The sequence below is a fragment of the Leishmania martiniquensis genome, chromosome 34 (assembly GCF_017916325.1).
Source record: "Leishmania martiniquensis isolate LSCM1 chromosome 34, whole genome shotgun sequence".
NCBI classification, from domain to species: domain Eukaryota; phylum Euglenozoa; class Kinetoplastea; order Trypanosomatida; family Trypanosomatidae; genus Leishmania; species Leishmania martiniquensis.
This window is the reverse complement of record NC_090169.1, coordinates 697,454-723,174: the sequence shown is the minus strand read 5'-3', so window position 1 is coordinate 723,174 and position 25,721 is coordinate 697,454. Positions and strand designations below refer to the sequence as shown.

General features: G+C 57.8%; 6 protein-coding genes across 6 annotated transcripts; all 6 read left to right on the top strand.

Annotated features, from left to right (window-relative positions):
* Positions 1-4,147: 4,147 nt before the first annotated feature.
* LSCM1_02215 (uncharacterized protein) lies at positions 4,148-4,648 on the top strand (the record flags this gene model as incomplete). The annotated part of the gene is made up of 1 exon (XM_067319800.1): positions 4,148-4,648. The coding sequence occupies one exon, from the start codon at positions 4,148-4,150 to the stop codon at positions 4,646-4,648; it is 501 nt and encodes a 166-aa protein (XP_067175175.1).
* Positions 4,649-5,647: 999 nt separating this feature from the next.
* On the top strand, positions 5,648-8,008 carry LSCM1_02214 (uncharacterized protein; the record flags this gene model as incomplete). Its single annotated transcript, XM_067319799.1, has 1 exon — positions 5,648-8,008. One exon carries the CDS (start codon positions 5,648-5,650, stop codon positions 8,006-8,008), a length of 2,361 nt encoding a protein of 786 aa, XP_067175174.1.
* Positions 8,009-8,924: 916 nt separating this feature from the next.
* Positions 8,925-12,215, top strand: LSCM1_02213 (uncharacterized protein; the record flags this gene model as incomplete). The annotated part of the gene is made up of 1 exon (XM_067319798.1): positions 8,925-12,215. The coding sequence occupies one exon, from the start codon at positions 8,925-8,927 to the stop codon at positions 12,213-12,215; it is 3,291 nt and encodes a 1,096-aa protein (XP_067175173.1).
* Positions 12,216-15,319: 3,104 nt separating this feature from the next.
* On the top strand, positions 15,320-15,781 carry LSCM1_02212 (uncharacterized protein; the record flags this gene model as incomplete). The annotated part of the gene is made up of 1 exon (XM_067319797.1): positions 15,320-15,781. One exon carries the CDS (start codon positions 15,320-15,322, stop codon positions 15,779-15,781), a length of 462 nt encoding a protein of 153 aa, XP_067175172.1.
* Positions 15,782-18,553: 2,772 nt separating this feature from the next.
* On the top strand, positions 18,554-20,248 carry LSCM1_02211 (uncharacterized protein; the record flags this gene model as incomplete). The annotated part of the gene is made up of 1 exon (XM_067319796.1): positions 18,554-20,248. One exon carries the CDS (start codon positions 18,554-18,556, stop codon positions 20,246-20,248), a length of 1,695 nt encoding a protein of 564 aa, XP_067175171.1.
* Positions 20,249-22,515: 2,267 nt separating this feature from the next.
* Positions 22,516-24,834, top strand: LSCM1_02210 (uncharacterized protein; the record flags this gene model as incomplete). Its single annotated transcript, XM_067319795.1, has 1 exon — positions 22,516-24,834. One exon carries the CDS (start codon positions 22,516-22,518, stop codon positions 24,832-24,834), a length of 2,319 nt encoding a protein of 772 aa, XP_067175170.1.
* Between the last annotated feature and the right edge of the window lie 887 nt (positions 24,835-25,721).

Genomic DNA, 25,721 nt, shown 5'->3' with positions numbered 1-25,721 from the left:
CGAAGCGCCCAACAACGAATTATGCGTTATTACGTCTGCCCGGCCCTTTCGGGACATCCCCTGCTCCGTCCTCTTCACACACGCAGCCCTATCTATATGGGCGCGCCACCCCACACCCGTCCCCTCTCCGGCGCGCCGACTCTCCGGATGCTGCATACGTACGTCATGACGACATAATTCTCTGTAACGCACGTGGAGACTGGGGGAAAAGGAAAAAATACCGGCGGACGCCCGGGAAAAGGGCCTACTGACGTGCGCTGTGCTTGAAACAGAAGAGCAGCTGCCGCTTAGTTGCGAACGAAAAGCGGAAAGCTCCTCTCAACGGTGGCAGAGACTGGCAAGCAACTGAACTTATTTCACACCCTTTTGCCACCATGACTTACCTCTCTCTGCTCCTTGCGCGGCTCATGGCCACAGGTGGCGCATGTGCTCGTGCTGCGCACGCCTCGCCATCCCAGTTGTGCTGCCTGTTCCCCTTCTCCATACCCAGACACGTCCCCCCTTTCTCCCTCTTTGTCCCTCTTTCGTTCTTCACCTGCATCCGAAACGCGCCTGCACACATACACGCCAACAACGCGCGCACACACATGCAACGGCAAGCAAGACATTGCTTTCCCGTGGCTTGGCGCTCTAGCTCTCGCCCTTACTCTCCCTTTCACCTACCGCCTCTGCCTCCCGCCCTGTCGGCTGCGTTGCGCCAGCCTGGGCCCGCGTCCTTTTGCCATCCTGCGGACCGCCACTGCGGCCTCTGTCAGGGTCTTGGGCGTTAGGAATCGAAGATGGAGTGCAAGATCGGCCTCTTTCTCTGCGTGATCCTCCAATTCATCGCGTTCGCTCTTATGCTGGCGGGGGCGTCAATGCAGATGCCTCGGAGCGAGTACGTGGCTCGAATCGACGGCAGGCGGTGCTTGACCTTGTGGGGCTTGAAACCAGGGCGCATCAGTACCCGCTAGGACTTCTGGGTGTACACGCTGCTTGAAGCTTGCCCGGGTCGCCGCCACAGTTTCCGGGCTGCTGAGGCGTTCGCTGTCCTCTCCGTCCTTGTGCACGGCGCAGCCCTCGTCTTTGGCATCCTTGTGCTGCTCTGCAAGATGTTTTTCCGCTGGGCTTGCGTGGGACTCAACATCGGTGGCGCCTTCACCATGTGCATCACCTGGGCGCTCATAGTGGAGGCCTGCCGCACAGACGACGGCCCGCGCTGCGAGCGACTGAAGGCGACCTTCAGCTATGGTGCCGGCTTCATTCTCTTACTGATTGCTTGATGCCTGAATATCGTCAACATCGTCTTCCTCCTGCTGCCGTACTAGGCCAGCGCTTGCGCTGAGATCGGAGCCCTGGCAGGCCATAGGCGAGGCGAGAAGTGGGAAAGAAGAAGAGAGGAAAGCGGAGAGCACGCTTTGTAGCCGCGCTCGCGCGTCACAGCGGTTCTCGTGCCAGAGCTCGTGTAACTAATGTCGGGGCGTGAGAGACGGGTACGAGGGCTTCGGACTCGCGCCTCTGCCGTTCAGCGGCGTGCCTTCCTCGCTGCTTGGGCTGCGTTTCCGCTGCCCCCGCCTCCTTCGACACTCTGCAGTCGGGCCGCGCGTGCCTCCTGTTTTTCTGGGGCTATCACGGAGAGTGCTTTGTGTGCGGGTGCGCGTATCCTTGCGGCCCCCTTCCCCTCCCCTCCCTCATAGGCTTGACCGTCCCCTTCGTCAGCGACTTCCCTGCCCCCGCGCGCTGCTGGGGCGGAGACGAGGGGACACGAGTACCGCAGCCACATGGGAGGGGAGGTAAAGTGCGCGCACAGCCTCTACTAGCCCTCCCTCGTGACTGCTGTTTGTTTTCCTCATGCTATGTGCGCACCTGCTGCTCCCCGTTTTCACCGCCGCTGTTTTCGGCTTCGACGTCTCGCGTGCCTCCCCAGGCCAGAGCCGCGTGGTCTGTCTGTGCGTAGGTGTGTGTACGGGGGTGCGTTATGTGTGTGTGCGTGTGTGCCTCTCTCACTGTGCCGGCGAACGAGGCTGTCGGGGACGATGGAGTAGAGAGGAAAAAGCAGCGCAGCGGCGCAGCAGAGCCTGCAGCAAAAGAGCGTTGCACCGGAGGAGACGAGGCACACACACACACGCACACAGACGCACACACCGAGACAGTGGAGTAGGGGCGCGGAGCGGAAAGAGGCGTTGGGCACGGAAACAGTCGTGAGCAGCACGGCCACGCTGTTTGCTGTCCCTTTCACTCGAGCCTGCCTGTGCGTGCGCTCGTTGTGCGCGTTCAACTGTGATTCGTTTGGCATCGCCGGTCTCTCTTTTGCCTGCTTTTTTTCTTTTGGTTGCCATCGCATCTTTTGCCTTGCTGAACCGCGCCATTGTGTGCGCCAGACTCCGCCGTGAAGAGTCTTCACGGCATATTATGGTGTGCAGCTTATGGGGTGCGACGGGTGTGGGAGGCGTGGCGTGCCGGCTGGGCAGGGCGCCTCACAGGGCCCTGGTCTGAAGCTGGCGAACGTGCTCCTCAATGCCCCCCGTGCATGCGCCTAGGCCGCCGCCACCACCACGACCGCCGTTGACGTTCCGGCAGACGTGACGGCTGGCGCCCTCGAGCAGGACTCTGAGGCAGGGCCAGTGATCCTTGGCCGCATACGCGGGGACTTGCGGGCCCGCTTGCCGTGGAACGACAGGCGGGGACGGGGTGTGGGTGTGTGCATGCATAACTGCGGCCGACAGACGAGCGCGCGGTGATGAGCGCGTAGCTCCGAAGAGCGCGCCCGCCGGAGGTGCGCCTCACGTCTTTCGCTCGCCGAGGGCGCCTCGTCGCCTTCGCCTGAGGACACAGAGTGTGCGTCTGTGCTTTTTTTTTTTCGTTCTCTTTCGCTCGCCTCAGTTTGGGTGGCGCCTCGCCTCCCCTGCGCTGCGGCTCTTCCCGCGCGCGCTTGTTCCCTTCCCTCTCCCATTGCTGCTTTTCTCGTCCTACTCGTGTCCCCCGGCGGCGGGGACGCTGCCGCCATTGCCGCGCCTCCCTTAGCTCCCCTCCCTCGACCACGCTCCTCCCTGTGCTCCCACAGCAAGGGCAGAGGGCACGCCGTGCGCGCACACGGGCGTCGGTGCAACTGTGCACTGGGATGCATATGCAAATATATATGTGTGCGTCTGCGTGTGTGTGTGTGTGGGTAGGTGTGTGTCGGCGCAGATGTGTGAAGTAAGGAATGATATGCTCCACGGCGTAATCCGAGATCATCATCGGCGACTGGTGGTGGTTGCTTTGGTGCCCTGTGTTTCGAGAATAGAGACGTTCGATTGTGCGGTAAGCTCACCGTTTCATATTGGTTCTTCTGCATTGTTAAGGTGGGGTAGGGGAGGGGGGCTGTGCACGTGGACGGAGCTGAGTTTATATGCTCTTCGGCATTATTTATCAAGGAAGGTGGATAAGGGCCTTCGACGTCGAGGAGGAGGCGCAGCAGTGAATGGGCAGTCAAGGTACGCTTCGCCTCGCGTCGTGAACTGCGTGCGTGAGAGTGGAGGAGATGCGGGAGAGGGTCTGTGGGCAGGGAACGTGACCAGTCGTGGAATTCATCATTGCCCTGGTATGAGGTGAAGGTGCTCGACCATTGTTCTATTCAGAGCGACTTGAAGTAAATCTTAGCTTCTGGATGCAGGAAAGTAGAACGAGATTTGGTCAGTCGGCCCTTTCGGACTGAAACGACAGATGTCGACGCGTTCTCCCGGTGGCACGGCCCGCAGTGAGCACTGACGATCTCCTCATCGCCCATCCTCTATCCTTTTTACGTAATCATCTCAACGTTTTCCCAGCGAGGATGTTGGTCGGTCGGATAAAAAAGAACCTGAAGTTGAAGATCCAGTCGGCGGAAGACGCAGGCGGGAACGCGTCGTGGAATTGTGCACAATCGCCACAAGTGCTACGGGTATCATGCCATCAACAATAACTTCTGGTGATTTACCGATGGTGGACAAGGGCGCTCACGCACGCATACGACCGGCAGGCGGAATGCGCTCGCGCCCTCCGCTCTGCACTCATCTGGCGCCTCATGTGTTCCTTCGATATCCACTCGTTTTTTTACTAAGTTAAGTGGCTTGTGTCGCGTGCATTTCTTATGTGCCGCTAGTAGGCTTCTCGCTTCTCACGTGTGGCTTCTATCGGTCTTTGAGTCATGTCGGCGCGAGCCTTACGGCGGGCATACATGGATTTCGCTCGCCTAAAAGAGCTGGCTGACAGCGGTAGCTCCGCCGTCAGTGCGGTGGACATGGCTGATGAGCACGGCGGCACATTGCACGGTGACGCGTTTCACTGGCGCGTTCGTGTCATGCCACCCATCGAGAGTATCTACAACGGCACCACCTACGATATCTTGTTCACCCTCTCTCAGCACGATTACCCTTTCAAACCGCCGGCGGTGCGCGTTCTCACCCGCATCTTCAACCCTATGGTATCCGACGATGGCGCCGTATGCGAAGGGCTCTTGCAGAACGATGACTGGAAGCCAACCACGCCAGTAACGGAGGTTGTGGCGCATGTGGTGAGGGCCATTTTCCTTGAGTACAAGAGCTACGCTGTGCTGAATGAAACGGCAGCCTGCATAATGGCCACCGCAACGCCGGAGGAGTTCCAAAAGCACGTCCAAAGCACGCGCGCTAGAGACTCACGCACCTAGGGTTTCAGCCGATCCATCGCGAGCTCACGTCCACTGTTGCGTTCACTCTTCTCACGTGCGCTGTGGCCAAGGGAGGGTTAAAATCTATGGACACCCACTACGGACACCATTAGTCTGCCCTTCCACCTCTCCTCCAGTGGGGGCCTCTTGACGGTATGAATACTTCGCCTCTGCCTGCACGTTGCCGCGATTTTCGATGCGTGCATGGGTACGAAGGAGAGCGGAGGTGGGGGGAGGGGTTGAATCGTACTCGGCAAGGGGCGTTACACGTATGAAGCATCGCTTTTCTTTTTCCTCCTATCTTCCGCCTCTTCCTCTATTTCTGCGAGTCGATGCCGCCCCCAGCCGTAGCGCCCCCCCTCTTCTTCTCCCTCTCTTAGTAATGCTGTCACATTTACCCTCTCTGCCATCTTTCACGGAGCGCCGAAGCTGATGGCTACTCGCGTCAATCCTCTCCTCCACAGAATTTCCGCGTTCGCGCCCCCCCTCACCACCACCACCCATACGTCAGAATGTCGCAGAGCGATGCCTTTTTTCGTTGGCGGGCCTGTGCGGCTCTCTCTCTCAATTCATTGTGAGTAGACCTCTGATGTGAGCATCCAAAGGGTGGAAGTTGTGCTTTACCGGGTCACGGTAGCAATCGTACATGATTAGTATGACATCGACACGAAGTCGTCTGAGGATATCGCTGACGGGGTTTTTTGGTGACGGAAATGCTGGTCGACTGTGTCTCGTGTCCTCTAGGTCTGGCGCATCGCTTCAAGCCAAAGACCGGTGCCAAGATCTCAGTTCGCCCCCACCCTCACACTCCCCCTCCTTTCAGCTTCGATTCCGTCCTCTGTCCGTTCTGTCTGTTTCTTGCTGGTGCATCCACAGCATGGGGGCACCTACGTGCATGTGACTCGTAGGCCTTCCCTTAATATTATTATCATTATTTTTTTTTGCATCCTCCGCTCCACCTGCACAGAGTTACGCCATCACTTCCCCTTGTCTGCCGCAATGCATTCAAGAGGCGCACCTCTCCGAATACTCAGGCCGCAATGCGCTACTGCCAGCACAGCTCTTTTGCGGCGCTCGAGGGCGTCCTGCGCGCACCGCTTGAGAAGTGTTTCCTCTCTCGCTATCGCTGTGCGCTCCGTCGTGCAGTCGAACACGACGGGAGGCGTCCGCACTCTCATGGACCAGTTTGAGACCCGAAAACTCGTTACCCGACTATGGCGTAACCGCAACGGCAACTACTATCGCTTCTGTCAGAAGCTGTGGATCTCGCAAGAGGCGCTGGAGAAGGAACTGACAGAAGCCACGTACAGCACGATGGAGCGGCAGCCGCTTGCCTTGCTGCCGCAACGCGAGGCGCCGCAGCACGTGTTTGCCTGTGAAGGTCGCGGTGGGACAATGCTTCTCGACACCGTAGAAGCGGAAGTGCGACAAGCGAGTGCCTCCGTGAGCAGCTCCGCTCCCAAAGCTGTAACACTGATGGGAAGCCAATGCACGGGCAGTGTTGACAATGACTCACTCGACCTCATGGCGAGTCTCCTTTGCGGAGATCAGTCTATTGTCAGTAAAATCATAACCGAGGCGGATGCAGATGGAACCGTTCTAGAATCTGCTCGCCTTCGCGCTCGGCAGATTCTCTCAAGCGATCTGACCTGCAACGCCGTCGCCGTGTCGCCCTCCGCCTCTGGTGCCCTTCGCAGGCCTGCAGAGTCAAGTGACGCGGCTGGAACTTCCTGGTCAGCGCTCGGCTTGGATCCGCTCATTAGCTCCGCTGCAGAGAAGCTTTACGGGCCGGTGCCTACACGTCTCCAGGCTCGCCTGCTGGCGGCTCTACTTTGCGAGGACCACAACGACATCCTCTTCAACGGAGTCACGGGAAGCGGCAAAACTTCGGCGCTGGTGCTGGCTGTGCTGCAGGGCGTTCGTAGTGAGGCCGCTGGCATGAACGTCCTCGTGGCGGCGAACACGGTGAGCGCCATGCAACTGCACGACACAATCAAAGCGCTCTGTCGACGAGCCGGCGGCGGCGCCCTTGTCGACCGACCCGCCGACGACTACTCCTGGCTCTTCCTCGGCACTTACAGGGAGGACTACGAGTCGTACTATGCGCATCTTCGACGCGGGTTGCGGCGTACGCCGGGGCCCGTTCGCCTCTTCATCTCGACCGCCGACGTCATGTGTGAACTTCTCTTTGAGAAGAAAATGGAATTCGAGGACTTCGGCTACCTTCGCCGCGTGTACGTGGACGATGTCGGTGCGCAGGTAACGATGCTGCCGGAGAGTGCGCCGGTAGCGGCGGTGCGGGAGCGGCTGCGTAATCCACTGGCCGCGGAGCTGCTCTTGGGTACGCTGCATCAGATGCCTGGCCCTCACGTTCGATCGGTGCTGCAGCTCGCTATGGTCTCCGCCGACGTAGATGGAAAGCTGAAGGATCATCTGCAGGCGCTGTGCATGAAGCCGGTGGCCCGAACAACAGTACTGTCTGCCGTGCGCATCCCCTCCACTCTGCACTGCCTCTTCTCCTTTTTTCTTGGCCATAAGGAGGATCGCTTCGCCTACCTTGTGCGTCTGCTGTGGAATGCACGGGAGACGATACCCGGTCGCGCCGTTCTTTTTGTTCCGGACGGTGAAGACGTTCTTCATGCGCGGCACCAGCTTCGGGGGCTCGGCGCAGATGTTAAGCTCTTCTCGGAGGTATACGGAGGGGGCGAGTTCAAAGGCGACTGGAAGTTTTTGCTGTTGAAAGAGTCCGAGGCATTCGGCGTCGACTTGCCACTCGTCTCTCACGTCTTCATCAGCTTCGCGCCGACATCGTGGCAGAGCTTCTTGCATATGTGCGGTCGCACCGGTCGCATGGGCAATGTCGGATGGGTCTACGTCGTGACCGACAAGCAAGAGGCGAAGAGCGTTCGGCAAGTGGCCGAGGCCCTCTCCGTCGACTTCTGTAATCACGTAATCGGCGATGATCTTCAGCAAGTTCCGCCCACGAACGTGGAGCGCTTCACAAAGCAGCCGGAGCTTTACGGCCTCGATCCTCAATATGCGGTGCAGCAGCACTACATCGTGCAAGCTGAAAACCCGGACATGGCCTACCGTAAGCGCGAGTTCTTCTCCAAGCCGGCGATACGGCAGTTTCAGATGGAGGACTACACGCCGATCCCGATCAAGCAGCGTCGCTTCGACCACGCTAGGCAGCTTTCCCAGGACGTCGAGCGGAACCCGTCCGTCGTGCTTGAGATGCAGCAGAAGGGGCTTCTGAATGCGCACCTCAAGCCGACAAAGAAGCTGAAGCGGTACATGGACCTAAAGACCAGCAAACAGGCGCCCGACCCTTTCCGAAAAGACCGACACCGTCCTCAGTGACGGTGAGCAGTGGGAGAGTGAATGGAAAGGTGTTGGCGAAGCGGCGAATTGGACATGCTTGGTAGGCTGGAGGCACCTCTCTCTGCGGCAGAGACCCCCCCTTTGAGGTGTTTGGCATTAAACGGTTTTTTACCATCGACTCGGCCTTTTTTTTGATTATGTTTCATATCTTCACAATGCCTCAGGCGGATAACATTGAAAGCGAAGACCTTTACCGTGTGGGCACAACCGCAGCATGCCTGCCCGAGGTGTGCTCAGATCTTCGAAGCTCGATGTGTACCCAGTTTACGCAGGTCACTTTCCTGCGTGCTGTGCCCATAGCGCCTTGGATGCAGTGCGCTGATCGCATCACGCTCACGGAGAGTGCACTGCGCGCTTGATAACAGCGGCTGCGAGGGTTTGGTTCTTTTGGTCCCTGTCGCGCACGTCTCGTTGCCTGCTCACGCTCCTCCTTCTCCTACCCTTCTCCTCATGCGGACCTCCTCTCTGTGTTTCCTCTCGCGACGCGTCAACTTCCTGTTCTCCGATGCGCATGGCGGTTGTCAGTGTCGCCAGAACGCGGCAACCACTTTCTGCGCTTTCCGGTCCCTCGCTTGGGAGGGGCAGCACACGGCATTTCGCGAAGAGACAGGGCACAGAGGCACTTGCGAGGGAACACCTCAGTCACCGTCTATACACGACGTGAGGGACAGACAGGCACGTAAGCGCAACAGAAAGAGGGAGGAAACGAAGCGCGGCTGTGCGAGTAGCGGCTCATCTTTTTTTTCTTTTTGGCGCCTCTGCTCGCGCCCGCCGCCGGCCAGCAGCCAATGTGCGAATCGCCTGTGCGCGAAAGCCTCGTCACCTTTTTTCTGTGTGAGCTCGGGCGCGCGTGCCCTTTCCCCAGTGCTTGGGGATCAATCGGACAGTGGAAGCGATGAATGATGGCGACAGTAGAGGCGACCTTGGGCTGCTGCCGTCCACGGTCGTGCAAGTGGCAAGGAACGAGTGTGATGCGGATGCGTCAACGGGCCACGTTGTCAAGTCGAGTGCGTACATAGACCCCGCCGCTCCTAGAGGGCCCACAGCCACTCAGGAAACCTTGGATGAAGGCAATAGACGCTTCAGCCGCGTCCGCGTTATCGTGCGCTGTCGGCCACTGCCGCCTAGCACAGAGATCGGCCACTCAGCGGAATGTGTACATGTCAATGGCGATGAGGTGATTATCTTGGACAAGGCGCAACAGAACAAGTGCCGATCGTACCGTTTCGATCGTGTTCTGTCCCCTGAAGCAGATCAGGCGACGATCTTCGCCGAGATTGCCCCTCTCGTGGAGCATGTTCTCGACGGGTTCCACGCCACTGTCTTTGTCTATGGACAAACCGGGAGTGGTAAGACCTACACCATGGATGGCTTGCGTTACGCCTCGAATTCGAAGCAGCGCAAGGCGATGGCACCGGATGTGGAAGGGACCCCTGTGCAGCAGCACGGCATCATGCCTCGTGCCATTCAGCTTCTTTTTGACCGCGCGCGTGAGCGGCAAGGCGCGACTGTCTCCGACGATGCCGCAGCGGAGGAGAGTATCGAAACGCCTGGAGATGGAGTAGAGTACACATTTCGCTGTAGCTTTTATCAGATCTACAACGAGAAGATCTCCGATCTGCTCCGCGGCACCTGCGTCTCGGCGGATGGCGCTGGGGAAGGGCTGCCTTCGTCGTCGTTGTTCTCTTCATTGGCGGCGGGCAGACCCAAAATGGATGTGAGCAGGAGCAAGGGCGTTGATCAGGGAGACCTGCGTGTGCGATGGCACAGCGGCGACACATTCAGGGTGGAGAACCTTTTCATCTGCACATGCCGCTCCCCGGATGAGATGCGTGCGATGCTCTTTCGTGGCGTGCAGCAAAAAGTGATGAGCAGCCACCTCATGAATCACCAGTCCTCCCGCTCGCACTGTACCTTTACTATCTACGTGGAAAGCCGCGCGCGCCGAAGCGGCGAGCTGCTCAGCCTATCTGAGTTTTCACTTGTGGACCTCGCCGGCTCCGAAAAGATCGGGCACCTTTCCCACAGCCCAAGTGCCAAGCTTGTAAAAGAGTCGATCGACATCAACACATCGCTGCTGGCCCTGGGAAAGGTGATAACGGCGCTGAGTAGTGGCGCCTCCGCCGCAGCTTCCGCGCACCAACGCAAGAGCCGCGGCCTGGTGCCTCGCGCTCGCTGCGGTGCAGAATACGGGGCCGCTGCCCGGCACATACCCTATCGCGACAGCAAGCTGACAATGCTCCTCAAGCACGCCCTCGGCGGCAACTCGCTCACCATTATGATTGCTTGTATCAACCTGTCAGACCGCTACGTTGAGGAGACGACCTCGACGCTACTCTACGCAGGTCGCGCCAAGAACATCCGCAATGTACCGTACGTGAACGAGGATGCGACGACGCTTCTTGTCCGCCGGCTCCGAGAGGAGATTGCCCAACTCAAAGTGGAGCTCGGGTACTACCATGAGATGGCGGCGAAGTCGCTGGTAGAGCGCGAAGGGGGCGCAGAAGTGTGCAAACGCTGCGGTCACGGCGTGTACACGACCTCGCGACTACTGTCCGACTCCCTGAGCCCCACGCGCTACAACACACCGGAATCCGTCGCTACTGGGCTAGAAATGGATCAGCTTGCAGAGTCACTTGTGGCGGCGTGCGCTATGCTCACAAACTTGATGCAAGTGAATTCGCAGTTGCGCGAACTCTACGACGAGGTGCGAGATGTGCAGAATGCCGCAGAACGCCGCGAGGCAGATGTCAACGCCGAGAATCTGGCGCTTCGAGAGCGTCTTGCCCTCCTGGAAGATATCGTACTGGAGGACGGCGAGGTGCTGGAGGAATTGAGTGAAGCCAAAACGCTGCGAAGCGCTCAGGCGAGGGACGTGGAGGAAACCTGCGACCACAGAAAGCCACCAGAACGGGCACGCACAGCAAGGAAAATAGAAAAGAGCGCGCATGCGCTAGAGGACACGCTTGCCGTGACGACGGAGCCGAGCTCTGCAGCGGAACTTCGGCGGCGAACCGATGACAGCGGGCGTGGCAGCGAGGCAGCCGACGACAGTACGGGCCGACGCTCCTCTCCGCAGCCGATGAATTCCTCCCCAACCATTTCTGGAATACCTGCGGCAGTGAAGAGGGAGAACCACGAGCCTAGCAGGGCTGTCTCGACAGCGCCGCTAACGCCGCAAGTGTCTCCGTCTTCGACCAAGAGTGTGGCTCCTGCTTGTGGATCTAGCAGCGGTGCATTGTCGTCACCTGCAGCTGCAGCTGCCTTTGCCCCACCGGACGTGGTGGAGCAGCCCTCTATGGTGCCGAGGGAAATGCAGCCCGATAGAGTTTTATTCGGCGGCCTCTCTGACGTCTCCCCGCAGCACCCGGCCGACGGGGCGTCCTCGAGAAGGCGTGCGACCGGAGGGGAGGAGAAGAGATGGCCTCAGTATCCGAAAAAGAAGCATAAGAAGCATAAGAAGCACCGCGGGAGGTTGGCGAGGCGGCTCAAGGAGTATGAGGCGCGTTACAGGGCGCCTCACATCGTTGAAACGTACGCCGACTACTATCAGGTGCCGGCACGCACCAAAGGTACTGCGACGGTCGTCCCTGGTGTTCCTCCGATCCGAGCCTCCGAGGCTGCGGCGGCGCAGGTGACAGCCGCCTTGGAGGACATGAAAGCAACCGTGTCGAAGCTGCCCAAGTCGGTCGTACGGGAGTACGTTCCGACGTCTCTCTTGCAGCCAGGTGCGTTCGGGTCTTTGGCGTTTGGCGGCGGCGATGACGAGAGGGCGCCGTTTGAGGAGAACCGTACCGCTCGCGAGGGCCGTCTGCGCGCGGCGCTGCAACGTCAGCAGGAGTTGTACCAGCAGTTGCGCGCGGCAGCTCACGGGCCTCGTTTCGAAGACCACCAGAGTGCTAGCATTTCTCTCTCCACAGCCTCAGCAGCTTCGCCAGAGACAAGTGCGCCGGAGGGAGGGCACTCCAGTAGTGGTCGCGCCAACCTTGCAGGCTCGCGAGAGGAAGTGAAGCGCAGTAGAAGTGGTGTTTCCCATCCGATTTGTGCGCCAACCCGCTACTGCGCTCCGCAGACTGTTGTTCGCACTGGCACTGCCTCCTATTCTGAGCCGAGTAGGCCGCAACGCCCATGCGCCTCCTCTGTCAGCATGACGAAGCTGATGGAATACCTTGAACGCGACACGTGAAGGAAGAACAGCACCCCTATGGGACCCCTCTCGAGCGTTTTAGCCTCACCTACGCTGCTGCAGCTCTTAGCTATCGTTTGTCGCTTTTCGTGTGGGACTGTGTGAAACTTCTTTGTTCCGTTTCTTTTGGCGATGTACACCATCTTGCGTGCGTGCGTTTGTCGGGTGAGGGCAGCAACGTGACGCAGCATCAGAGGCAAGTCGGCGGAAGAGCATGCACACAATGATAGAAGCACCCGCCTCTCGTCGCTAACACACAATTCAGAGTGCCCCGATCACACCCGCACGTTCACGTGCCCTTGAATCGGTTTGGTCAGTAGGTGCACTTGATGAAGGCACGTCTTTTAAACGACGGCTCACACAGAGGATGTGCGACGTAGGCGGGTGTCTCCTCGGGCTGCCTTTACCTTGTCGAATAGAATTCTATGCGGGGAGGATTCGCTCCCTTTTTTTTTCGTGTGCAGTGGTCGTCGTTTTCACGGGTGCTGGTAGTGATGTGTGAGCGTTGACGCCTCGCGCCCCCATTCATACCGCTGTGGTCTGCTCACTGCTCGAACTTTCTTTTTCTTCCGCCCTTAACCCCTTACACACACAGACAGACACGCACGCGCATGCACTTTTTTCGCTTGAGACCCCACTACTCGGTGGTCCATCACGAGAGTCGCTGGGAGGCCTTCGCCTCCTTCGGCAGCGCGCCGTCGAAGGAGATGGACAACGTGCACTTCTTCAAAATGCTGAAGGAGTGCAAAATCATTGGCAAGTCCTTCACCTCGACGGACGCCGACCTGCTCTTCAGCAAGGTGAAGGCGAGAGACGCGCTTAAGATCAGACTTGCACACATGAAGCCTAGGGCGGTGCTGTATATCTGTCATCATAAACAATGCCCCAGAGGACGTCGAGCTCACGCTTGCAACAGCCGTGCCCTCCTGCCACGGGCACGAAGACTAAAGCATCTCTCGCTCCATAACAACGACGTCCCGTCCGAGTCGGCTATAGCTGGAAGCTGAGCGACGAACGCGTGGCTGATCTGCATCTCACCCTCGGGCAGCATCTTCAACGGACACCCTACAATGCATGCCAACTAATGCGGCGCACAGATATCGGCCGAGAAGGAGGGGCGACAGCGGTACGGGAGGAAGCGGCACTATAAGAGCATCGTTTACTACCCGCGTTGATGAGTTTCCGCGTCGATTAGGGCTGCATCAAATCGAAAGGTGCGTGCGCCGCTGTTAGCCTGCACGTGAACATCTCCCCTCTGCCCTCCTCACTTTCCTCGACTTTAGCGGATACGACCCCTCCTCCTCATTGCTTGATGCAATGAGGCGGGCTAGCGGCACGAGACTCTCCTGACGTTCGCGTGGCCGACCGTAACGTGTCTACGAAGCAAAGAAACACAAAGAAAAAACGTTTTCTTTTTTTTCTTTCAAGAGTGTGAGAGGCTCAGAGCGGCATTTGACGTCAACCTGCGATATCGCGAGCACCGCTGAGAGCATCCTCCATTGAGGTTATCGAAGGCGCGAGAAGGACAGCTGGTGATTCCGCACACGAGGGCAGAGCCCTTCTGTCTTGAGGATACTCTCGCAGCGGTGTTGTATAGCGAGCCAATAGCATCGAGCGCCTCCGTCCTCCGCCTTCTCACACACTGCCTGTCAATTTTACTCGTTCATTCGCCTCTTTCCTCCCGCCCGGCATACCCTTGTCGATGCATCGTTGGCGTCCACGCTGCTTTTCTTTACGCGACCTCCTGTGACTCCTCCCCATCCCTCCTCCCGTCCGTGAAGGAGAGCACCGCAATTTAGTTTCCCAGAGGCCCAGTACCGCCTCTTTTTCTCTGTGTGTGTGCGTGGGCGAGTCAGCTGCCTGGGACGCTGGGGGAGAAGTCAGGGCGATGTATCGCACGGATGTCAGCGGTCAGGTCCTGGCATGGCGTCCGTGTGACACTCGCGTCTCCGGCCAGGCCCTCACGCCGCCTGCGGGCGTAGGCAGCCTCATCCACTCTGAGGTGGGGGCGCACGGGGTAGCGACCGGCAGAATGGGAGTGCCTGTAAGGCAGGGTACGTAGGTCGCGCGTACGGTGCGTGGCAGAGGCCGTACTGAGGTGACGGAATCTGCGCTCTGCTGAGCCGCCTGCCTCTACGGCTGCCTTGCAGGACGCGATTGGGGCCTGTGGAGGGGTCGGCTGCGGTAGTGCTTGGATGGCCCCTCTATGGCCGCGAATGGGCACGTGAAGGGAGGAAAGGGGCGGGAGGGGCCCTCTCTTCTCCAACGCGCGTCAGCGGGTATCCACGTCTGTATTACTTTTTCGATGTTCGCGATGTCCACGTGCTGTGCGCTTTAGAGGACCCTAGCGCCGGCCTCGTCATGAGAGTGGTTTGTATTGGGCTATTCTCTTCGTAAGACCCTTGCAAAGAGTGAAGGTTTTCTGTTTCATTTTTAATACTGCTCAACACGTTTTCCGCTTGGCGATCGGGCATGGAGCTGGTCCCTGCACGAGCAGCGTCGCGCTGTGCTCCGCTCCGCTGGGCCTTAAAGGAGAAGATACGTTCGCTTTCTGCTTTTTTACTTTCTCTCGTCAGGAAGATACATCCGCTCTCGGCAGTGAAACATACCCCATCCCCCTTACCACAAAGAATACAGGTCACCGCCGACAGCGCGGAACGCATCCCTTCGTCTGCGCCCGCTTCACAGCTGTCAAGGGCTGGACTGCGCCCCTTTCATTTCACCAACGCAGCCAAAGCCCCTTTTGCCCTCCCTTTGGCTGCTCGTTTCGATGCCACGTATCTCGTGCAACGGCCTCACACGTGCTCCAGAAACACGCGCGCACGCTCTCCCTTTCTCTCTCTCCTCGTCTCCTCGGTTTTACTCTGAACTCTTCGCGGTCACACGTGACCATTCGCCAAATACATACGTCCGCCCTCACCCACCCCCCATTGCTGCTGAAATTCCGACAGAGCTCCCATTGAAAACGTCTCAGCCTCCCCCCTGCCGCCTTTCTGCCCCTTTTCTCAGCCGCCCTCCGTCTTCGCCTTCTCCCCCATCAGCGATTCTGACGCTTCTCCACACTCCCTCCCCCTCTCTGTCTCTGTATCTGTCTCTGTCCCGTCATGGCTGATTTCCAGAAGACTTTTGAGGCCTTCGCCTCCTTCGGCAGCGCACCGTCGAAGGAGATGGACAACGCGCACTTCTCCAAAATGCTGAAGGAGTGCAAAATCATTGGCAAGTCCTTCACCTCGACGGACGCCGACCTGCTCTTCAGCAAGGTGAAGGCGAGAGACGCGCGTAAGATCAGCTATACGGAGTTCAAGGAAAAAGCGCTTCCCGAGATTGCAGCCAAGATGAAGAAGTCCCCGGAGGAGATCGAGGCAATGATATCTAACGCTGCCCCCAAGTCCAGTGGCACGAAAGCGGACACAGTGCGCTTTCACGATGACAAAAGCACCTACACCGGTGCTGCAAAGCAGGGCGGTCCGACGAACGTGGACAGAAACCCCGCCTCCCTCGCGGGCGTCGTCGACCGTCGCCAGGAGACGATAGACAACCGTGGCACGACGGCAAAGCAGGTCTAAAAGACCCCTCTCTCGAAAAAAAGAGAAGAAATGCATTCGTTTGATCAAAGGCAGATAAGAAGGAGCGCGCCAGCAGGGGGGCTAGAGAGCGGAGTGTGGCGTCAACTCGATGAATACCCAAGCAGCTGACGTTCTTCACGGTCGCGCCGCGTTTCGAGGAGGCGAAAATAGGGGTACGGATTGCAGCTGGTGTTTCTCGCCTGGCCGCTCTTCCAAGATCGCTTAGCGAGCTTTTCTTTCCTCTTCCGCTTCGCAGCAGCCTGCGATGTGGTGAGACAGTACGCTCTTCTGTTCTCTGGTCCTTCGCGCCTCTCTCAGCTCCCTTCTTCTTTCTCTGCTCTTCTCTCTGTCTTCCGCGTCTTACGAAGGCGGGAAACTCTCTTCATGATGTACTTACACCACAGCGGTATAGTTGTCTTATGTTCTGTTTCACCTTGGCGCTGGACTATTGTTTCGCAGTTTACCCCCTCTCTTCCCCAGTTTTTTTTTATTTGTTATAAAGGCAGGTTGGGATCACACGCGCTGTGTTCACCCCCACCCCCACCCCTCTACGCGTGCCGTTCCGCCTTTGATATCTTTTACTTGTATGGAGAGAATGCTTTTTTTTGTGGGCGCAGATCCTTCAAGCTCCATATATGCTTTCCTGCCGCAGAAGCGTGGGAAGTAAAGGAAGAGTGAGGGGGGAGGGGGGGAAGTGTGGAGCGCGTCTTTGCAGCCGTGCGTGCACGGTGGGCCCCTTCCTCTTTTCCCACCGACTGTCACCATTCAAGGAGCGTCGTGGGCGTAAAAGGGGCGTCTATGTGTTTGAAGCCTGATGACGGATACTGGACTACCGCAGCCATAGGAATGGAGGCGACAGCGTCTCCTTTTTTCACATTTGTCTCACGAAAAAAAGAGGAAAACGCTTACCGTATCTCCGCCCTTTTCCCGGGCGAGTATCTTTCCGGTCACATCTGCGCTGCTGCGGAGTTCGCACACTCCACACACCATCACCACCCGGCCACACCCCTTTCATACACATAAAAGGACGACGTTGCCTTTTCATGGTGATTTACTTCCTCTTATCCTAACATTTCCCGTCGTGCTGTGCGTTCGGCCCTTTCGCTGTCGATCACTGCCGATGTTTCTCAACAGACCATGTACTTGCCAATAACCCATAGAGGCGCCGTGAGGGGCAAGTGAGGGCGGTGTTCCGTCCTGCTGGTCAGTACCCCCCCCTCATTCCTATGTGTGTGTGTGAGAGAGAGGGAAGGACGTGGCCCACCTCAAATCCAAAGACACGTGTGTCTTCAGTGCTATTCGGGTCTTCTTTTTTCATCTTCGTATTTTTGTGGACGTCCTCTCCGACACTGCCGCCTTTGAGCGGTGCGACGACGAAAGGAAATCGCTAAACTCCGCACGAAGAGGCGTCTCGTCGGTTCTCCGTGAGACATGCAGTAGCCTCAGAGCCGCCCTCCCCCTCGTTGGAGCACAGGCGATAGGGGCCACGAAACAGCGTCGCGCGGGCTTTTTTCGGCTCAGCTTCGTTGTGAGGTTACGCGAGCCCGGCCTCGTGTGGTGACGTCGCTTCATCGCTTCACTTAAGAGAAGAATCTCGCGATACGAACCTGAAGAAAGGCGAGGGCAAAGCGGCGTCCTGCATGGAGCCAAATCAAACGCGTAGTACAGAGCGTATTGAGGTGCTAATATCGCGCACCGCAGCCAGGCACCCTTATCTGGGCATTTCTTTACTCTCGCTCGATCCAACTTTTCCTTTCTCTGACACACCCTTCTTTGCCCGCCCGTGTCTTAGAGCGGATCGTGTCTCTTCTCACTCACCCCCCTCCCCATCCCCCTCTCACCGCAAATTCAACGTGCCCTCCGCATAGACTGACGCAGCCTCCCCCAAAATAGCATTTCCTAGCACCCCGTCCTCTCCCCTGTCTTTCCGGCTCTTTCACTTCGCCTCCGCCCTCTCCCACGATCCCTTTGAACTACGGTTCTCCTTTGCCCCCTCCTGTCTCGCGCTGGCAGACAGCACTCACCCACCCCCCGCCTTCATCTCTTTGTGGCGCGCGGGCTCCTTTTTTTTTTCACTTCGCTTCGCCTTTTCTCTCCCTCCCTCTTATAGTTTCCTCTGACGCTTTAGACTCTCGCGGTCGTCTCCTCTGCGCACACACACACATACACACGCGCACACAGAAAGGTCTTGTGACCCCCTCCTCCTCTTCTAAGGCACCGCATTGCTTTTCTCGTTCGTGTGTGTTCGTTCCGATCTGCTCCCTCTCGGCACAAGTGCCTCCGCGACGTTTCTGGACGGCATATATTACTTGAAAAGTCACGTAGCGAGGCGCATAGTCGTTAGATTTGCCTCGCTGCCGACAGAAGACACTCCACACTGGAACAACATAACGGCGGAACCACGCCGAGAATCGAACCCTTCGTGCAGGCATTCTGATCCTCTTGTCTCGTTTCATACAAGAGTGACACACCGAGAAGGGCAGGCTCCCTCATTCATCTGTCTCTGCGCTTGCAGCGCAGTAGCCTCCCTAGCCGACATCCTTTTGTTATTTTCCCCCTCCCCGCCCCGCACAAGATCCCTTCAGCGATAGTCCGCGCGGAGTGAAGCGGTGTCTCCACACCCCGATCCGCTCCTGCTTTGTCGTATCTGTGAAGGCCTTTCATCTTCGAAACGTGCTGCTCAGTCTCGAGGCCTTGCCTCCATCATCTTTGTCCCTGCCCACGGCACGCACACGCCGACCACTGCCAAAGCTCTGCGCTCCTTCTGGTGGAATGGACACGGAAAGCTCATCGGTGACGGCTTCGCGCGACGGACATGCCACTCGCCAAGGTGAGTCTGTTTTCGATGAGTACGATGAGATCAGCAACGCGACAGTTGGTATAGGCAGCCCGGTAGCCCATCCAGGCGCCAAGTCACCGCAGTCAGACTCGAAGAGTCGCGTATCGGGGGATCTGGTGACGGTGTCGTATGAGGGCAGCACTACTCGAGTGCACCACGAACCACCGCAGCAGCTAGCGTTGAATAACCACAACCTGCACGGCTTCACACGCCGCGTAGAGACTGGAAAGGTGCCGCTCCGCCTGGACGTCATTCCCGACGATGCGTACGTCGCGTACGGCTCCAACTTGCCAAAGCTGAAAATGGAAAAGAACGTGGACGAGCCCGGAGACGTCTCGGTAATGACTAGGGCTTGTCGCACACTAGACGCCGGGGACCTTGGCAGCGATGTCGCTGACTCTGCGACGCAGTACAGCAACGCAAGCCTGCGCGGTGGCGAGATGTCCATGGAAGGCAACACGTGGAACATCGAGGGCGCCAGTGTTGACCCGCAGGTGGGCAGCCCCACGCGGCACCACACAGATCCCCTGAACTCCGCTAACCTCAGCCAGCACATGCTGCAGCTGTCTCGTGGCCCTGCCCCGCTCCGAGTGGAAAACATTGTCGTCTCTGAGGTGCGCTGCTTGCCGCCCGATGGTAACGTATCCGTGGCACCGGCGCTCCCAGATACGGCGGCAGCCAGCCTCATGGCCGAGTCCAGCGAGTTGGATGCCATGTCTACCTCAGAGGTGATGTCGCTGACCCGAAACCGCTCTGCCAAACCGGCCTCCGTCGGCGATACGATGGACGACATGTGGAGCACGACGTCCACTCGTGGCTTCGACACAATGTACTTCAACTCCGGCGGGAGGAAAGACGGGACTCTGCATGCTCTGTCCAAAGAGAACTTGCGGCAGCTGCGCCACCAGCTGGAGAGCGGCGAGACGCCGCTGCGACCGGAGGTGCTGGCGGGCCTCAGTACCATGGTGCAGGCAATGGCGCAGACCAACTCGACCCAGTCCGCGAGTACCGCTGTGGAGCCGACCATGACAGAAGGGCGGTCAAAGCTGGTGGAATCAGCGGCCTGCCCAGGAAGCTCCTCGCAGAGTTTTGCAGAAGCCCGTGCCCCCTTCTTGCTTGACTCCACAAACGCCTCCAAGGATTGTGGTCCCAGTGTGATGGCCCCGATGTCGTTTCGAGGCCCATTTGCTGATGCGCCCACAACCGAAGCGTGCGAGGGCCGTGCAGGGGCCTCGTCCGAGTACCCGAAGAAGGACTTTCTCCGCTCGAAGCACGTCGACCTCAGCGATCGGGACGTGGACGAAGAGGGCGCAGAGGACGAAGTCGGAGTGGAGAACGAGGATGAGGAGGAAGATGAGTCGCAAGAGAAGCCGTCCACCAGCGACGACTCGTGCGATGGCCAAAACGAGAGCATCTTCAACGTCACGGAGGACGACGGGATCGACGATATGACAGACCCGGCAGCCATGTCAAGGCATATGCGGGAGTTATTCAAGCTGGTCCAGGAAGGTCGCCAAGATCAGTCGCACCTCCGACAGCTTGTCCTAGAGCAACGCAGCGTGATTGAGCACCTGCAGAGCACCGTCAAAGGCCTCGAATCAGAGCTCTCGGCACTGAAAAGGCATTAGAGGACGGATAGAGCCGAGCACAGCCTCCTGTGATGGCCTCACGTTTTTACACCTCAAGCCTTCCGCAGCATCTGTTCGTCAAAACCATTTTAAAGTTCGGAGGGCTCCAACTCTCTCTCCCTCTCAGTTTGTTTGCCTGCTTGTGTGTGTGTGTGTGTCTTCCAAGCACGTCGCCTACCCTGACTCCTCACCCTTCTTCCAAGCATTTCTCTGCGGTGCACTCGCTCCTCTGTCCCTCCGTCGCGAGCGCAGAGTACTTCTCATGTGTGTGACCCCGTCTTCCCCCTTTTCTCTACTACCCGGCCACACGTATGCACACAGATCGTGCGTAGATGAAGCCCCATTCATTCCCATTGTCTTCATGCGTCACCTCTCCATTTTGAGGCGAAAAAAAGGAATAGCTGTACGCCGCGCATCGCCCTCGCCCCTGTTGTTGTTTTCTTTCCTCTTCGCCTCTCCTTCTCCGCTCCAATACTCCCCTCCCATCTTCCCCTTTAGCCATCCATCATCCACCTTCCACCTCCACTCTCTCTCTCCCCCCTCAGCGGTGTTCGGGGGTTGGTATGTTTTCTGCTAGTCTCTGGTTGATGTCTGTAGGTGAGTTGCGTGTTTCTCTTTCCCTCTTCTACGTTGATCGTGGGACATGTGGACCAGATTGGCGTTGGTAACCATGCACGTGGCTGGGTATAGTGGCGATATGCTGTTGTGCTTCGCCAAGCTGGCGCGCCCCCTCACGGATGCGCATCTGTTTCCTCTCCTCTGCGCATGTGTGTCTGTTTTTTTTTGTGTGTGTGGCCTTCTTGTTACCTTTTTGTTGTTTGACCCCCCCCCCTTTGCTCATTAGCACCAACGAACGCTATCGGCGTGTGTTGTGGTGAGGCCTTCGCTTGTGTTCCCCCCAACCTCCACCTTACCCCCACTCCGACGCGATTTGTTTCTTTTTTGGTTGGATTCAGCTCTTGCCCGTATCTGTTCTTGTGACTGTTTGCCGGCCTCGGAGAGGCTCTCCTTCTTCACTCTCTATGGTGCCGCTGGTGTGGAAATGAAATCTGCTTCTGTATTTTGAACATTTCGCACTCGATGAGTGAGGGTGCGTGGCAGTGATCGGCTGAGCTGGGAGAGTGATGTTGTGCGGTTTTCTGTGTATATACCTCTATGCGTATGTGGTGAAGGGCGGACGCGGTCGCGCAGTTTCCGCTGAAGTAACTTTGGCGCGCGCTGCGTTGAGAGGAGGGTGGCATTCCCCTCCTCCCTTCATCGGTCCTGATTTGGGGCCTTCGCGCCATTTATAATCAGTCCCAAAACACAAACAAATAGCAAACATGCACACCTACGCACCTTTGTTACAGTCGCATACAGCATGCGCGTCCTTCATGGGCTTTCCCTGGAGAAGAAGCTCCACTTCTGGGTCTTTGAGAAAGGGTCCATGTACCCGAAGCGTGTTCTGCTCCTGTATGGTGAAGTGCCTTGGGGCTCATCTTGATGTCGTCCCCCTCTCTCTATTTCTCTCTTTCGCATGATGGCTCGTTCTCTGTGCGTCACCGTGCAGGGGACGGGCACACCTCCACTCAAATTCGATTTCGAGGGCACATCATTGCGCGCTTCGCGCTTTGCCACACCTCCGTGTTTTCCCTGTTGTGACAGCAAAGAGGAAGCAAGCAGACGCCACATCCTCGTAGCGCAGGCGCCCACCACTGCGGCTCTTTCCCCACCCACCCACCCCCGCCTTCGCCGACCGCTTCATCCACCGCCCCGCTCGCATCCCCTTCTTCGCACCGCGCTTGGACTGTCCAGGCGCATGCGTGTTCCGTTTGTTCGTGCTTCTGCGCCATCCAAGTGGCCTGACATCGCACGTCTCTTAGCCTCACCTGCGCACATATACACACTCACCTATTGCTCCTCTTGCTCTCGCTATTATTTTGGTTGCTGTACTCACCGGCCGCTCGGCTCTTGAGAGACCCTTGCGCACCCGCGACCAGCCCCCCCCCGCGTTTCCTCTCCCTTTTGCTCTCCCTTTTTTCTGTGAAGGTGGCATCGCTTTCTTCGCTTCTTGCACATCGTCTAAAAGTTGCGCACTAGTTTTTTTCCCGTTTTAGCCTTCCCTTCCTTCGGCTACTCTGTCGCCTCTGGTGGCAAACCTCTGCCTTTTCAGTTGGTGCAGCATTCTCTGCCTCTCCTGCTATTCTTTCCCTTGCCCTGTCCGCCTTCTTCGCACCGCAGCCAACAGAGCAGTTGGAGCGACCTGAGCATTGATCGTCAGCCTCCTCATGTTGCAGAAAATATGGAAGAATTGCTCACCGAGCTCCTCACTCGAGGAACGCTTTGCAAATCCTAGGAGCGTAGAGACGTTCGAGGAGGCGCCCGATGTCGAGAAGCTGGAGCAGCAGGACGAGGAGGCAGAAGTGAGGGTAATGAGGCTGAGCACTACGGACCTCCAGCGACTGCGCAGCCTCACACCGGAGACCATCAGGGAGATGGACTCGTATCTCGAGGAAGCAGTGGATGCCTTTTTTACGAACAGAATCGCCGACTGCGAGGAGGCTCTACGAAAGCGCATGAACGACGACCCTCTGGCCGCATGCGGAGCGGGACTGATTGCATTTGTGCGCTGCGGGCTCTCGATGGAGCAGGCGCAGGCGGACATAGCCTTGGAACTGCTTACCAAGTCGAGTGCACTTGCCACTCAGGTGATGGCCAGCGAGAACCAGTCTGTATCCCGCCGTTTCGGAAAGATGCTTCATCGAGATCATTCGAAATTCAATTGGCTCAGTGCCGCAGAGTTCCGCGCGAAGACGACGCACGCAGAGAGCCAGGCCCTGCGCTGCTTCGTCCTCGTGCTCCAGCAGTCCGTCTCATCGCTTTTAAAGGCTGGTCTCGCTCTGAAACGCGCAAGCAGCAGCTACAAGTCCCTCTACTTGGAGCTCCAGAACCGCTACAAGGACAAGTATGGACGCGCCGAGGCGACCACGACGTCTGGAAGCGGGCGCAAGGATACCAGCTTTTCCTTTGAAGAAAGCGTTGCGCTGGAGACGCTCGGCCTTGACCGGAACTCGGTGCACTGCGTCGAGTTCGGCCTGGGCTCCATTAACCTCGCACTTTCCGTCCTCCCAGATAACGTCCGAGCGCTGCTCCGCTTCATTGGTGCCGACAGCAACCGACAGAAGGGCCTAAAGCTCGTGCGTCAGTGTTTCAAAAGCAACACGCTACTGTCGCCCTTCGCCAGTGCCCTGCTGCTTTCCTTCTACAGCATGCTGCCATCGGCGTCGGCCTTCTTGGTGGATTCTTACTTGCCCATCGTGGAGGAAGTGCGCCAGGAGGCGCTACACAAGGTGAAGACGCGCGAGTCGATTCTGCACCTGTGGCTCGATGGCCGTATCGAGCGACTGACGCGCTCGGTGGAGAGGAGCATCGCCAAGCTGAGCCACTGCCTCGATGTTGCAGGTAGCCCGCAACTGCTGAAGGCCATGCCGCAGCTTCGCGACTTCGTCGTGTATGATCAGTGGTTCAACTACGCTATCATGCGCCAGTGGAAGCGCGCGAGCCGGTGCCTCGAGATCCTTTCGAAGACATCCAAGTGGGCGAATGCCGTGTACCAGTACACGCAGGCCTGCTGCCTTGAGATGCTCGAGATCGAGTGGGCTGAGGGTATCGAGAACCCCGAGGGCGAGGAGGACTTTCTGCCGGAGGATCTACAGCACATCGTGGGGTCGAGCAAGGTAGAGGAGCGGAAGCTGACATTTTGCGACGTGTCAACTCGAGAAGCTGTCGCTGCAGCCATCACCAAGCTCTACTGGGAAGCAGCGCAGCGCCAGCCCGTCACTCTTGGCGGAAAGCCAAACCACAACGATCAATTTGTGCTGAAGCGCATGGAGGAAATTATGGTGTGCCATGGAATTTCTGCATCCGCCATGATGGCACAGAAGAAGCTGGGTGAACCACTTGAGCCTCTTCCGGAAGGACTTGTGATTCGTAACATTGTGCCGCTGCCAGCGTATGAGAAGTGTCTGCTTGTCGGCATGGCACATCAGTTCCCGGCAAAGCCCAAGGACCAGCTGGTCGCCTTGATCGATAGGTTTCTGTTACGGGAGCCGGTGCAAAGCAACACCCCGCTCGCGGACTATGTGCACTGCATGCGGGAGAGCACCTGGGGCAGTGCAACGTTGCAGCTACCGGCCACCACGCTCGCCGCGTCGCATGCCACGCAGAGATCCAGCTCCTTGCTGCCCCCAAACTTCCGGGTATTATGCCTCTGCGTGTACAAGTCGATGCTGCTGGCGAACAGCGAGTCGAAGGAGGATCGGCAGGCCGCTTTGAAGGTCATCAAGGCCATTCGAGACACTCCGCAGTACAAAGACCGTCAGTGGAGCCTCTCCTACGCACAGGCCTTTGCGCTGTACGACAAGGCCTACATCGCCTATTGCGATGAAGGCCTTGAGGCGGCTGAGCTCATCATGAAGCAGTTGCATAAGCTGTACGATTCCGCACACTACTTTATGCACGCCAAGATGGACCTCAAGGCGCACCTCGCCTCATATCACCTGCAGGAAGAGAAGCAGGCTCGGGCGGAGAAGCTAAAGAAAAAGTAGCTTCTAGAGGGGCCATCAAGGGGAGGGGGGAGAATTATCATGATGAAGCCGACTCGGCCAGAGACGCACGTCTTCGGGCGCTTATCAAGGGCTGAACAGCAAGCCAGTAGCAGGCTCAGCTGGACCCACGATGCGGTTGGGGAGCAGAAAATTTTAGAAGATCTTGCTCCAAGCAACAGTGCTCGCGCCGATTAGTGCTCCAATGTGGCCAGCAAGGACCAGTCAAGAGAGAACCATTGGGAAGGTGTCTTCACCTTTGACATATTTTTGTTGATGCTATTTTGTGTGTGTATGTGTGTCTGTGTGTCTACGACTGGGTTTGCCGCCTTCTGTTGGCGCATAGGCGCTTCGCTGTTTGTTTTGGGCTACTCGACGCGGACGGCTTTCAAACATTCTTTCATCCTCCTCTCTGCTAAGGGCGTCCAGAAAACATGTTTCGTCGTTTCTTTGCGCTTCTGCAATTCCTCAACAGCTCTGCCTCACCTCCTTGCTGTATTTCTCACCAACATTCTCCTGCTCGTGCGCCTTTTTCGTCTCGACCTTGATTAACTGCCTCTCTTGTGAGCTGAGTCGCTGTCGCCAATGAGCACGGCGAATTCCTCAGAGCGGATCGCGCGACTTGGGAAGAAGACGCATTTAGCCAAAGGAACATCTGCGTTTACATCAGGGAGCTTTACGTTTCTTCTTATTTGTTTATACCTCTGCAAGTGCGCCCCCAGCCCACCCCAGTCGCCTTCGCTGTGCTTCTTTTTCGGTCGTGATCTCACTCTGGAGTCTTCTCACGTATCTCACGACGCCATTCACGCGTGTATTGACAGATCTGCTCCTTTGCTTTTGTTTCCTCCTTTCGATGCGGCTGTTCCCCTCCGTCGTTGCGTCCCCCCACA